This window comes from Lygodium microphyllum, chromosome 5 (assembly GCF_053477565.2).
Source record: "Lygodium microphyllum isolate KBCC chromosome 5, Lygodium_microphyllum_v1.1.10, whole genome shotgun sequence".
NCBI lineage: Eukaryota > Viridiplantae > Streptophyta > Polypodiopsida > Schizaeales > Lygodiaceae > Lygodium > Lygodium microphyllum.
In genome coordinates, this window is record NC_141139.1 from 4,018,754 (window position 1) to 4,032,601 (window position 13,848).

The following is a 13,848-nucleotide window of genomic DNA, read 5'->3' on the forward strand; positions in this document are numbered from 1 at the left end:
AAACCTTGCATTGCTAATAGCTTGGCAAGCAGAAGTTGCCAGCAGAAGTTTAACACATTGGAATGTAGCTATGAAATTGTAAGGCTCAATGTATCAACACATGATCTCATACTGCTGTTTATTGTTCATCAGCAAATAAGCCATACATCTTACTGACACTCTGTTCATCAGCAAATAAATCATACATCTCAACATAACCTTCAGATTTTACACAAACCACTATTGTTCGTAAGCAAATATCGAACCGAGACAACCAACACAACCCTCAAATCTTCAAAAGTTACCAGTGCATCTACAAAGAAAAAGTAAGTATCAACCTGTTCAGAAAATCCATAAGTACTCTGTGCCAAAGACTAAGTAGCAACAGAAACATACTTCAGCATATCACCCTGCTCAAGAAATATTCAGTAGCACAATATTATTTTCTTCAGAGGAGGAGAAACAAGATCTGGAAGATGAGAAATCAGTCCCCCTTCTTCCTTCAAGGACAGAAGATATGGAATGAGAGGTAAACCATCAGTTCCATACCTCCTCCTTGCACTTCCTCCCTCCAATTTTTACATCCTTAATAATTGACAAATAAAATAACCTAGAACAAGATGTAGGAAAGACCCATTTTGATTTCCTATGGTAGAATTACCCTCAAATTGTAGATGTGTGCTTAACCTATCCACTATGTTTAACCACCTCAGTGTGCAGACCTTGGTACACATGCATTCCAGTGAACACAATACAACCATATGGATCTCATGATTGTCATGATTCTGAAGCTGTCATGACACTGATGGCTGCAACAGAAGACACCATTGTATTTATGCCACATTCGCTAAGCCCCCGACACAGCTTGTAATAGCCTTGTTCACCCCAATGGGAACCCCAAGAGTTTTTCAATATCCAGTAGGGTTTGTAAGAGAATCTGAGCATCGAGTAACCCCTCTCTTGATAACCCACCAGAAGCACACCATGGTTGACAAAGTTTTTACTACAAAGCAAAGGGCATGATACTCCCCCGATATATGTCTGCATGAATGCTGCATTCAGCGCCACTGTCACCAGATAAAAAAGGTTTTTAGCACAGAAGAACTTCAAAAACCACACAACATGAAACAAGCAGTGTAACACCATTTGCATCCCTTAAGTCCTGTACAGAAGCCCCCCAAGAAGAATTAAATGATTAAAGGGGCCTATGAACTTGGAGGAGGTCTGAGTATGCTGTCAATAAAAGCATTCATTTACCTGCCAAAGGTCCATGCTTCACTAGATTAGCTGCAATCTGATCTTCATCAAGAGAGATTATGCTGAAGTTTCCCAGTTTCACAGCAACTTTGTTTTTGTTAAATTGACACTGTCCAACTGTAGCCTTGTAAGGATAGTCCTCTGCCATCATCAGACCGCCAGCCTCCATGAGATATTCATATGCATTTGTCATAAGCCCACCTCGACATCCTGAATCACACGACCTCTGGTCTGCTGGATTGCACTGCAAACATTGCATCATGGTGAGCAATTCCTTTGTAATCATGTACAAAATGTATGTGCTTGCAGGAAGAATTTGAATGAGTTGGCACATTGCAAATTTTTTTTAGGTATGGAGCTGCACAAGAAAACATCTAGTGCATGTGCTTGCAGGAAGAATTTGAATCGAATGCGCTCTTGCAGACAATCTCAGCATGGAGCTGCACAAGAACATAGCTAGACAAGACGGCTTTCCTATGACCTTCTGAATTTATCAAGATTCAATACGTAGTATTGTGCATAAAAACACAATGATCATCACTCCTCCAACCAGCCACTCAGTGCTATGTGAGCTCACCCAAGACTCCTCTCCTAGCATGTGGCATACACGCCTCTTGCCATGTAGCACTCCAAGTAGACGTCTCCATCATTGATACCAACAAATCACCACCTCTCCTGTACTCTGCAATCTAACTCCACCTCAACTTATCATGATCATAATGACCATGACTTCTTGTTCTCTTCCCCACCATCTCCCCCCACCGATCAGCCCCCTGATCCTCAACTAGTACATGTGTCTCCCCCCACCCTTTCCCCCCCTTTCCACAGGGGGTGAAGAGGCTCACACTTTGAGTTACTACTTTTGGACCCCAGAATGTGTTCGCATTATTATCTTCGCTTTTGCACGAGGATTAATTCTCTGGTTGTGCTGAGGTCAAATTTTGCACCGATCATGGAGAATTTTAAACCGGAAGGTTTAAACAGGAAAATTGTTACATGTATGCCATGTGTCACAATTTGGGCACAAATTCCCAAAAGAGAGAGAGCAGCAACGTTGAATGCAGGAGGGGCAGATCTGACCGTGAAATTGTTTTCGGGACTGAGGGCAGATTGCTGCAAGTACATTAGCTATGGAGAGTACTTCTTTGTCTCTGACTCATGCACGGAGGTAGAGCTTGCTCCCTCTGGTCAACTCTCTCTCTATTCTCGGAGAAAATGCTCTGCATGATGGGCTGATTCAATCGAATGTACAGTTCTGTGTTTTCTTTGCTCTTCTGCTGAGGCAAGAGCCTCACTATCCAGGTTCAGGAGCAGCTGATTGCTTCTCCAATGCAGGAACTAAAGAAAGTGATGGCCACGCCACACAGGAACAGTGTTTTCAGCTCTGATTTAGTGTTGTTTGTGGGACTGTTTTATTGTTGGAATGATCCTAGGGTCAAAGGGTTTGTAGTCCAACTAGTATGGAACAAATTTGGAATGGAATAAGGCAGTGAACAGGTGAAAAATAGAAAATACAGAGTTTTGCAGATTGCAATTCTACACTTGAATTATCGAGTTACGGTCACAGAAAGTGCTTTCCTACTTGGGATGTTGTTCTGGATATGCTGTACTGTCCTTGTGCAACTGAAATTTACTCAAAAAAGATGAAAGTCAACTGTTCACAGGCTTTATACTTTGGAACAATTTTTTTTTTTTGTAACTTTCCATCTTTTAATTGATAAAGAAATACTGAAAGGGGCGCCGGACTTCACGGCCAATCTAGTGTTGAGCAAGGGAGTGAGGTCTCTGTTTGTGTGTGTATTAAAAACACCAGGTATTAATTGAAGGGACTACCACTTTATGTGAGTCATAGATTGGTTTCGTGGTTCCACCCATGGGATTTGAATTATTTTTTGTAAGAATTTAAGCTCGGACACTTTTCGGTGAAAAGGCCATACACACAAGGTTTTACAAAGATTACAGGTGAGAAAGACTACAAGATTTTTCTTGGATACAACATTTGCTGGATACAGGACTAGAGAGATGGCAGACATGGACAAAGGCAAAGGAAAACTCCCTCATGAAGAAGAACAGTTTTTCTTCTGCTCATAGACACCGAAGAGAGAGAATTGGTGCACAGGTGTCAGCACCTTCTAGAACCGAGATTGAACCACACAATGAGGAGCAAGAACAGGAGGACTTGTTTATGGCACGACTCCTCAGTATGGTTGGCTCTTTCGAACAGCTTGTAAAGAATCCTCGAATGCAAACATAATGAGGATTCTCAGGCTGAGTCATCACATCATACCATGGAGTGCTCAAAAAGGCAAACCTCTAATGTGGATGAGCATGTGGAAAAGACACCAAACATGGAGACAAGTCCAAACATGGAGACAAGTCCAGTGTAACAAGAAGCACAAGCACAGGACCAGGGAGTGAATGGTCAAGGCAGTAATGCACAAGTGGCACAACAAACTATTCCTCCTCACTTTGCTACCTATCTTGGTTACTTTGGTGGTGGGTCAGTTTTTCAAGCAATGGCTGGATTACCCACCGGTTATCAGGAATACTTGCCCAGAGGGCCACCAGGAATGATGCCTATTGAGGCAGTGAACCCACTTTTATGCTAATATTGGTCTACAGCCCAGTTATCAGACTTTTCAGAGTCCTTATTTGATGCTTGGAGTACAAAATGCAGCGGTTGGTTTTTCTCAGCCTAGTGGGCATATGGCAGCTAAGACATGTGAAATTAATGCTGATAATGCGCCTAAGGGACTCCCCTTTTTACAGCGACCTATCTATGACAAGCTAACACCAAAAAGTGCAAAGCCTAAAGACTATAAAGAGGGTGGTCATGCATTAAAGTTTGAAACCTTCAGTGGTATGCAAGATAAGTTGAAAGCTTTGACATTTATACAGCAGTTTGATGCAGCTTACACTAGAGGGAATTTTATTGAGACTTCTAAGGTGTGGAAGGCTGCAACTTTTTTGAAAGGTAATGCTTTGCAGCGCTGAAACATATTGTTGATCCAAGGATATGCACCTGCCACTTGGGTCCATTTTAAACAGTTGTTTGAAGCTTCATGGTTAACTAACACATTTGAAGTAGATGTCATGACTGCATGGCATAAATTGGACGTAGCAAATTGTGTGGATTTAGAAGAGTACAATAATAAATTTTGGGAAGCACTTTTGCTAGCGAGTTCTTACAGGACAGTGCCCCTGTCAGAACAATTGAAAAGTATAGTTGCAGTTTGCCCAAAGCCATCATGGATTATTGTACTGAGACCAGGGTTACAAATATGGTACAGTTAATTGAAAATGCTGGTGTGGCAAATGCATTGTTGAAAGGAAAAGCTGACATCTTTAAAGGCACTGAAAAAAAGGATTCTCAATTTAAGTAGGATCCTGGCAAGAAGAAGAAGCAATTTCTAGAAAAGACCAGCTTTACAAAGAAGTCTTTTTGGAAGAAAAGTTTTCAACAGCAGCCTCAAACTTCCTTTAAATAGGGCAAAGGATAGAAGAAGCCACTTTTTGGCAAATCATTTGAAGAAAGAAAGGCTTTAATGATGGCTGGGAAATGGTTTATATGTGAATAGAAAGACCATATTGCTTCTAAGTGCCCACAACAATCTTCTAAAGATGTGGAGAATAAAGATGCACCAAGTAAAAAGAAACCCAACATTGGCTTAGTGCCTGATATGGTGGGAGATCAATCAGCTGATGATGCTACAAAATTGTGTAGAGCTTGGGAAAAGATTAGAGATTCCACAGTGCTTATTTTCTTTGATCTTGGAGATCATGCAAACTTTATCTCACCGGCATTGGTAGCTAAGCTGGGTATACGTCCCGAGGAAATGGGACTAGTTGGACAAGCTGATTTGGCATGCCCAGGACATACTGAACTTGTCACCCCCATTCTTAGCAAACTCCATATACACATTCAAAGCTATGTGGACACAGAGGAGTTCCATATTATGCCTTTAGAGGGCTGTGATATTTTGTTGGGAATTCCATGGTGCCACAGGAAGTATGCTATCTTGGATACTTACGGTAGAACGATTACTCTTGTACATAGGGGCAAGACTCATGTGTTAGATGTGAAGCTTAAAGGAGAGTCTGTCCCAGTTGTTTCTGCTTCTGCAATTACTTCTGTAATGAAAAATCATATTTTTGCATACTTGGTTTTTGCAAAGCAAGTTAATGAAGTTGACAGTAATGTGTCTGTACTAGATGAAAGTAGAAGGGCTTTCTTGGATAAATTCAGTGATTGTTTCTCAGATTCGTTATCAAGAGAGTTACCCCACCTGAGAGGCCTGAAAATCATACCATAGATCTTATTCCAGGGACTAGTCCACCCAATAGGCCACCGTACAGGGTCAGTGTAGTGTAGCAGAAAGAGATTATGACACAGGTTAATGAGCTTTTAGAGAAGGGACTAATTCAGCCCACTAGTTCTCCGTTTTGTTCACCTGTGTTCAAAAAAAGGACGGCTCTTAGCGAATGTGTATTGATTACAAAGCCTTGAATAAGAACACGATCAAGAATAGGTTTCCGATTTCGAGGATAGATGACATTCTTGATCGATTACAGGGAGCCGGAATGTTTAGCAGGATAGATTTGAAAAGTGGATACCATCAGATCAGAATCAGGCCGCTAGAGGATATCCATAAGATTGCTTTTAGAACGACATTTGGTCTCTATGAATTCTTAGTCATGCTGTTTGGATTGACCGATGCTCCTGCCACGTTTAACAGGATGATGGATAGAATTTTCCGCCCTTATTGAAGTTTCGTTGGCACATTCTTTGATGATATGATTATCTTTTCAAAGAATGAAGAGGAGCATAGAAAACACTTAGTTATAGTCTTTAATGAGCTTAAGCATAATAAATTGCTCATTAATGGCAAGAAGAGTGAATTCTTTTTGGAAGAGATTCACTTCCTTGGGCACATAGTTTCTAAAGATGGTCTGAAGATTGATCCTGCAAAGATAGAAGCAATTGTCTCTTGGCCAGACTTGAAAACCGTTCATGATGTCTGCAGTTTCCTTGGCCTATGCTCTTACTATAGAAGATTTGTAAGACACTTTGCAGAGATTGCTTCTCCTTTACATGCGCTTGAAAAGAAGGATGTCAAATGGCAATGGATTGACAAAGAGAAATCAGCATTTAGATGTTTAAAGGGGAAAATGACTACAGATCTAGTACTTATTTTGCTAGATCTGTCTAAGCCATTCGTAGTGTAGTGTGATGCATGTGGAAACAACATTGGTGTTGTATTAATGCAGAATGGCCGAGTTGTGGCATACGAGAGTACTCTTTGTCGTTGAAAGGACTTACCAAATTTATGAGAAAGCTGTGATCCATGCACTTTCTAGTTGGAAGCACTATTTGCTTGGTGCTGATTTTGTAGTGCAAACGGATCATCAAACACTTAGATACTTTCTCACACAAGCTAAATTGTTAGAGAAACACATGCGTTTGGAAAATTTCCTATCTATGTTTCATTTTCAGATAGTGCATGTGGAAGGCAAGAAGAATGTAGTTGTAGATGCTTTATCTCACAAACCATAGGTGTCAGCTGTTTCAATTTCTTATCACCGTGAATTGGATGATATGAACGAGCAGTATGATGATGACGAAGATTTCTCTGAAATCTATGAGCAGTTGATCAATGGCCAACATCATGATCATTATGTGTTCAAAGAAGGCTTTATCATGATGCATGGAAGACTATGCGTTACAAAACAACTAAGGCCAAAACTTTTATTAGAAATTCATGCTCCACCGTATGCAGGACATCGTGGTATAGATGCTATAGTCAAAGCAGTAGAGACTTTCTTCTATTGGCTAGCCTTGAGATCTAATGTTGATGCATATATCAGATCTTGCCTTGTATGCCAAAAGGTCAAATTTGATAGACAGAAGGCACCAAGGTTATTACAATCACTGCCTATTCCAGAAAGTCCATGGGAAAGTATTGCCATGGATTTCATTTTTTATCTTCCAAAAACTTCTTCAGGGAATGATGGAATTTGGACTATCATATACAGATTCAGCAAACATGCACATTTCATTCCTGTAAGGAAAAAGGTTAAGTTAGAACACATGGTAAATATATTTATGCATAATATCTTCAAGTACCATGGAATGCCACGATCAATTGTAAGTGATAGACCCAAGAATGACTAGCTTGTTTTGGAAAGCATTGTTTGAAAACATGGGCACTACGCTGAAATTTTCATCTTCTTTCCATCCACAAACGGATGGACAGTTTGAAGAAGCAAATTCGACTGTTTTAGATCTACTAAAGTGTTATGTTTCAGACCATAAGACTTCTTGGGAACACTACTTGGCATTGGTTGAGTATGCATACAATAATACAATGCACTCATCTCCTAGCAAAGCACCTTTTGAGATTGTGGAAGTTGGAAAGAAACTGCCTCCCATTTTGCAGAAAAAAGATAATTTTTTTGAAGCAGATTGTTATGTAGAAGATTGGGAAGAAGCATATAAAAAGGTCAAGCATGCCTTCGAAAAGTCACAAGCTAAACAGAAAAGATCTGCTGATAGTCATCGGGAACTCTTGTTCAAAAAGGATGATTGGGTCTTATTGCGTTTTGAAAAGGCATGTTTGAGAATACAGAAGGGCAAGGAACACATGTTTCCAAAGCTGAGTATGCGTTACTATGGCCCTTTTCAAGTCTTAGCGAAGATCAATGATGTAGCATATAGGCTGAAATTGCCAAAGAATTGGAAAATTCATAATGCATTCCATGTGAGCCTATTGAGGCCTTTTATTGGTGAAGTGCCATAAGATATGATTCAAAAGGAACAACCTGAAGTAGAGGAATTAGATGAGATTCTAGTTTGTGAGCAAATCCTGGCACATAAGGATAGGAAAGTGAAAGGTAGAGTTATAAGAAGATTTTTGGTGAAGTTCAAGAACTATTTACCAATGGATGCCAAATGGATGGAAGAGGCTGAATTGGCAGATTCACCTCTGTTATTGCAACTTTACCGAGAAGCTTTCTTGCTGGAACCTACAGTGACTTAGAATGCTTTTTGAAGCAATGTACATTCTCTATTGTACAGTTGAATATTGCATCTCACTGAATAATGCACAATGTATGGTTTACACTTAGCATTAACATGTGTATCATTGAATGAAATCTCAGTGCTTTGAAGTTGTATTTGTTACACTTTAGTTGAATGATTATACATGTTGTGACACTAATAGTTCGGGGATACGTACTATCGCCCTGTTTTGCATCCGGAAACATGTATATTAGAAAGGCTCCTAGTAACCATAGTTGGATACATGATGTGATCCTCCACCTATGTGAGACTTGAACTTGCAATGGCACAAATGGTAGTGGGGAAACTCCTACCATTGCCCCGTGTCATCTGTTAGCAAGTAATATATGTGATGGCACTAATAACATCGAGAATCGTGTTATCGTCCTATGTTCCCTGTTAGCATGTATGGCATGCAATCGAGGTCGTTTGCTTCTTTCAAGAGGGGATATGTCACTATATGGTGATACTTTTTGCAGTTGCTTTCCTTATTTACTTATATAAATATTTTATTTCTCTTTTCTTTAGTTGTTGTTACATTTTACCCCCAGAGTTCTCTTGGATTAAGCAGGGATCTTTGCATCGCCAGAAGAGGCAACCATTGGGACAAATTGGACTAATGGTTGTCTGAGCCTTGGGACTGAATTGAATGGGCACTGAAGAATAGAATGCTAGTGGTTTGGGATTATGTGCTTAGCCACTCGAGATGGTGTAGGACAATGAGCCTGGCCAAGACAAAAGATGCCCATGTGAGAATGCCCACGGAATAAAAGTCATCGTAACCGAGCCACATTACACTTTTTGATGTGGTTGCAATGATAAAAGTTGCTCAGAACAACTTGAGAAATGCAGGGGTCACCATCCCTAAAATTTAGGGAGTTACTATTTTTGCCCCCCCAAAATTTGTTCATGTCATTATCGTCGTTTTTGCACGAGGATTAATTCTCAGGTCTGTGCCGAGGTCAAATTTTGCACCGATCATGGAGAATTTTAGACCGGAAGATTCAAACATGAAAATTGTTATGTGTATGCCATGTGTCACAATTTGGGCATAAATTCCCAAAAGAGAGAGAGCAGCAACGTTGAATGCAGGAGGGGTAGATCTGAGCGTAAAATTGTTTTTGGGCTGAGGGCAGATTGCTGCAAGTACATTAGCTATGGAGAATACTTCTTCGTCTCTGACTCATGTACGGAGGTAGAGCTTGCTCCCTCTGACAACTCTCTATTCTCAGAGGAAATGCTTTGCATGATGGGATGATTCAATCGAATGTACAGTTCTGTGTTTTCTTTGCTCTTCTGCTAAGGCAAGAGCCTCATTGTCCAGGTTCAGGAGCAGCTGATTACTTCTCCAATGCAGGAACTAAAGAAAGTGATGGCCACGCCACACAAGAACAGTGTTTTCAACTCTGATTTAGTGATGTTTATGGGATTGTTTTACTCTAGAATGATGCCAGAGTAAAAGGGTTTGTAGTCCAACTAGTATGGAATAGATCTGGAATGGAATAAGGTAGAGAACAGGTCAAGAAATAGGTGAAAAATAGTAAATACAGAGTTCTGCAGATTGCAATTCTACACTTGAATTATTGAGTTATGGTCACATAAAGTGTTTTCTTACTTGGGATGTTGTTCAGGATATTCTATACTGTCCTTGTGGAGCTGAAATTTACTCAAAAAAGATGAAAACCAAATGTTCACAGGCTTTGTACTTCGGAACATTTTATTCATTTTTTGCAACTTTCCATCTTTTAATTGATAAAGAAATACTGAAAGGGGCACCGGACTTCAAGGCCAATCTGGTGTTGAGTGAGGGAGTGAGGTCTTTGTTTGTGTGTGTACGTGAAAAGACCAAGTATTAATTGAAGGGACTACCACTTTATGTGAGTCATTTACCGGTTTCATTCGCCGCCTAGTGCGAACTTTCCTTTTGACTGGCTCAAATGGTTCTAGGGATTCCTGGGCTAAGGTGGCGTGGGCAACCATCATTCGGCATCGGTTTGAGGGAGGGCTTGGGATCATCAACCTAGAGTTCTAGAGCCTAGCCCTTTTGGGCAAGCTAGTGGTCCATGGTCTCACACTAGGTGGGCAGACTTGAAAGGTCCTTCTACAGGATGGTCTCTAGGAGTGCAGGACCAAGGCTTGGCGGTGGTTGGAGGCCATCCTTGAGATGGTTCTTCATGACTTCCCAGATCACGCCACCCAGATCTTCCTTCCTTCGCAACTTACTTTGAGTGTGGCATGGCCTTCACAAGGCCATCGTTCAGAGGCCCCCAAGATGCTAGGAGGAGATAGACGGCTAGAGCCGGTGGTCTGGAACCCCTAGGTTAGAGATCAGGACAGGATACCGATTGGCGAGCGCCCCCACATCTAGTGGGCTGGCTGGGAGGCTAGCCCTGCTCGTACTATCAGGACATGGTGAGAGGTGTATAGGATGGCGGATCAAGAGGTGTTGCAATGGGCATCAAGTTGTTAGTGAAGAGCAAAGGTGAGGAGGAGGGAGATTGACTCAAGGATCCCTCAGGAGTGGCTAGACCCCCCGATTTGAGAGCCGGTAGAGCCTGGTGAGATGTGGGCTACTAGATTTTCATTGGTAGGTATCCCCTTATAGGTGGCAGGAAGAGTGGGTGGTGCTCCCTATGGGACTTTCTTCATCGTGCAAGATGGGGGGCATTTGGTTCTTGACAAAGGGCAGCAGGATGAGGAGATTGTTATCCTTCCTTGGAGGAAGATTTGTGTGGTTGGACTCTAGGGAAAGACCTAGCGATTGGATCCTTATGTGCCTTGGGAGGAGTTTCGGGAGTGGCGCCTTTGGATATGGGAGAGCAGACCACTTGATGAGCTAGAGCAAGACCATGGGGAGTGACTATGGCTAGCCACTCTCCACTGCGGTCGCCAAGAAGCCACTGAGATTCTTGGAGTACACAGCCAGGATTAGTAGACATGTACTGATGTGGAAGGACATGGATTGGGTGCCTTCGCGTAGTAGATATTGGGCAGAGCACAACATCATGGATGCCTTCTGTTGGACTTTCTGGAGTCGCATATGGGACGGCTGGAGGCCAAGGCGGGTGTCGTATTTCCTTTGGCTTTTGGTATATGGGGTTATGGTTGTTGGGAGTTGGTTGGCTAGATATAACAGGATGGAGGTTGTAAGAGCTGCCCACAGCAGCACTTGGAAACTCCAAAGCTGCCTTTGGTCTTGCGAGGCGGCATAGCTCGCATGGAGAGGAGCCTATCGTATTCTCCACCATGTGGCATCCATCCTTGGATGTATCTCATAGGGGGATTTTTGCTGGCAGACAATCAACCAGGGCCGTCACCTTTTGTATGAGGCCAGGATGCAGGACATGATTTTTCTCATTGAGGTTGGGTCTTGTGTAGTGGTTGGCTTGGAGGCTTTACCCAACTGGCAAGTATTGCAGCCCATAGCAAAGCGCTCAGAGGTATGGGAGATCATAGGAAGTCTTACAGGATGGCACATTTGAAAGGCATGTTATTAAGTGGTTTTTGGTGGGGAGTGCCTTTTAGTATATGCGACTTTAAAGAAGCAACTCACTATTGTCATAGAAAGTTCAAAAATTGCTCTCGACCGACACGCCGCTGCTTGCACCCCCGCCATTGCAAAACCCTATGCCTACACGAAGGGGGTCATTTACATGGTCCCTTGGTACAGTGGTTTCTCAGTGGAGGCATTTATGCTCCACAACAGTTTCCTTAAGACATCCAGTCACCCTACTCTTCCCCCGACTGGCGATAAGAGTATCGTCAGCTTGTGGAAGACTTTGGAAGGCTCTTTGGCACTGTCCTTCCCACCTCTTTTGCGGACGTAGTGACAGTCATCGCAGGAGTACCAAAGGTACGGGTGGCAGTGAAAGAGACAAAGAACATACCACAACTTCTAGAGATTGAGGCAGACACACACTCCCTTCGGGCAGCAGGTTATTGTGACGAGGCAGCTCGGGCAGTGCGTGCATTGCCATGACTTTGGGCACATGGTAGTAGAGTGCACGTGCTTCAGAGCCAAGGCAGCTTCGTTGACATGCCCACAGGTGGACGCAGACAGCTTCACCCCGGCCAACCAGTACCCCTGATCCCCACCCAGCACAGGCGAACCCCCCCTTCACCCATCCCCTCCTCCCCACAGGAGGTGAGGAGCCCCATACACCGACATCCTCCACTCACCGGCAGTCTATCCCCCCCCCCCCCCCCCCCCAACCGCCACCAACTCCTTCGTCCAAGCCGCCCATCACACTTTCCCGAGATAGGTGTAGTTGCTACCACAGGAGTTCTTTCACAGTGGATTGTGGTCTTACCTGAGAGTTGCGGAGCACGGAGAGTTCACACTACCCCTAGAGGTGGGAATCTTCGTGGTATGCAAGTTGAGGAATGGCAAGGTCCATCTATTTGCACCACCGGATGGACCAAACTACATCTTCTTCATTCAGACGTCTCACACAGGAGATTGAACATCGATCCAGATAGAGGAGGAGGTGAAGAGCCAGGTGGTAGATCACATCTCCCAGTGGATGGGAGAAGGTGGACTAACACTTTTCTCCTAGAAGTGGCCAGGCTGCATGATGGACATTAACTGGTGGGTTGGGGTTGAGGTTCCACGTCTGAGCATTATCTTTCAAGCCCCTCTGGTGTGAAGAGCGCCGATGGATGTGATCGAGTGGCCCCTGACACAGGCGGCCCGGTTTTACCAGTGTACGGAGTCTCGCCTCTCAACCTGGTTGATAGATGCCTTGGTGGTACCACGAGGTGCATCCATCATCCCCATGGTACCATGGGGGAATGGAGTTCACCATCCAGGCTAGCAGCGAAGCGTATACGCATGCCTCATAGTTCCTTCTTCGTCAATAGCATCCACACCGAACAGATGCTTGTGCGGTCAGTCACAAGTCTCCCTATGAGCTTACACCTTGCATCCTGGAACGTGAATAGCCTCCACTATAGTGGGGCACGTGGTTCCAAGAAGATGATTGTTTGGCAGGAGCTACAGCCTACCCTTGCCAAACGGATTGACATCCTACTTCTACAGGAGCACAAGCTCACTCCTGCCCAGGCCTAGCGGGTAGGGAAGGTACTCTTGGGCAGTTCACACACTTACTAGGAGCACGCCACTGGTGCCCATGGTAGGAGTGGAGGCGTATGCACCTCTATTGGCCCGAGTCTCATTGCCTGTGTGCGAGACCACGGGACGATAGTGGCAGGGAGGGTTCTATGGATCAGATTTCGTGTATGCTTTAATGTCATATCCAATCCCACAAATCCAATCATCCTTGGGATGCCTTGGCTAAAGAACTACAACCCAAAAATTGGTTGGGTTAAGCAAAACATTACACATCATAAAAATCAAGGAAAGTCAGTATATCTAGGAGCCAAGCCTTTATGCACACAACTATTGGAAGATAGACAAATGATGTATGCTCTAGGCAGAGATGCTTTGTATCCCATAAGCACAGTGAGGAGAGAGGAACAACTCAAAGGCTATGTAAGCATGTACATAGTTCTCATTTAAATGCAATGCTATTATACTTTGTACTTCCAATCTGTGT

At 43.2% G+C, this 13,848-nt stretch overlaps 1 protein-coding gene across 1 annotated transcript in view; it reads right to left on the reverse strand.

Annotated features, from left to right (window-relative positions):
- Positions 1 to 215: 215 nt before the first annotated feature.
- The window catches only part of LOC148035455 (putative cysteine protease RD19D), a 28,260-nt gene continuing 14,627 nt past the window's right edge, over positions 216 to 13,848 (reverse strand). The window contains exons 3-4 of the mRNA XM_087678817.1: positions 1,237 to 1,480; positions 216 to 1,046 (exon numbers count right to left, since the gene is read on the reverse strand). Of these exons, the coding sequence (XP_087534943.1) occupies positions 757 to 1,046; positions 1,237 to 1,480 (534 nt within the window). The 3' untranslated portion in view covers positions 216 to 756. The remainder of the gene's footprint in view (positions 1,047 to 1,236; positions 1,481 to 13,848) is intronic.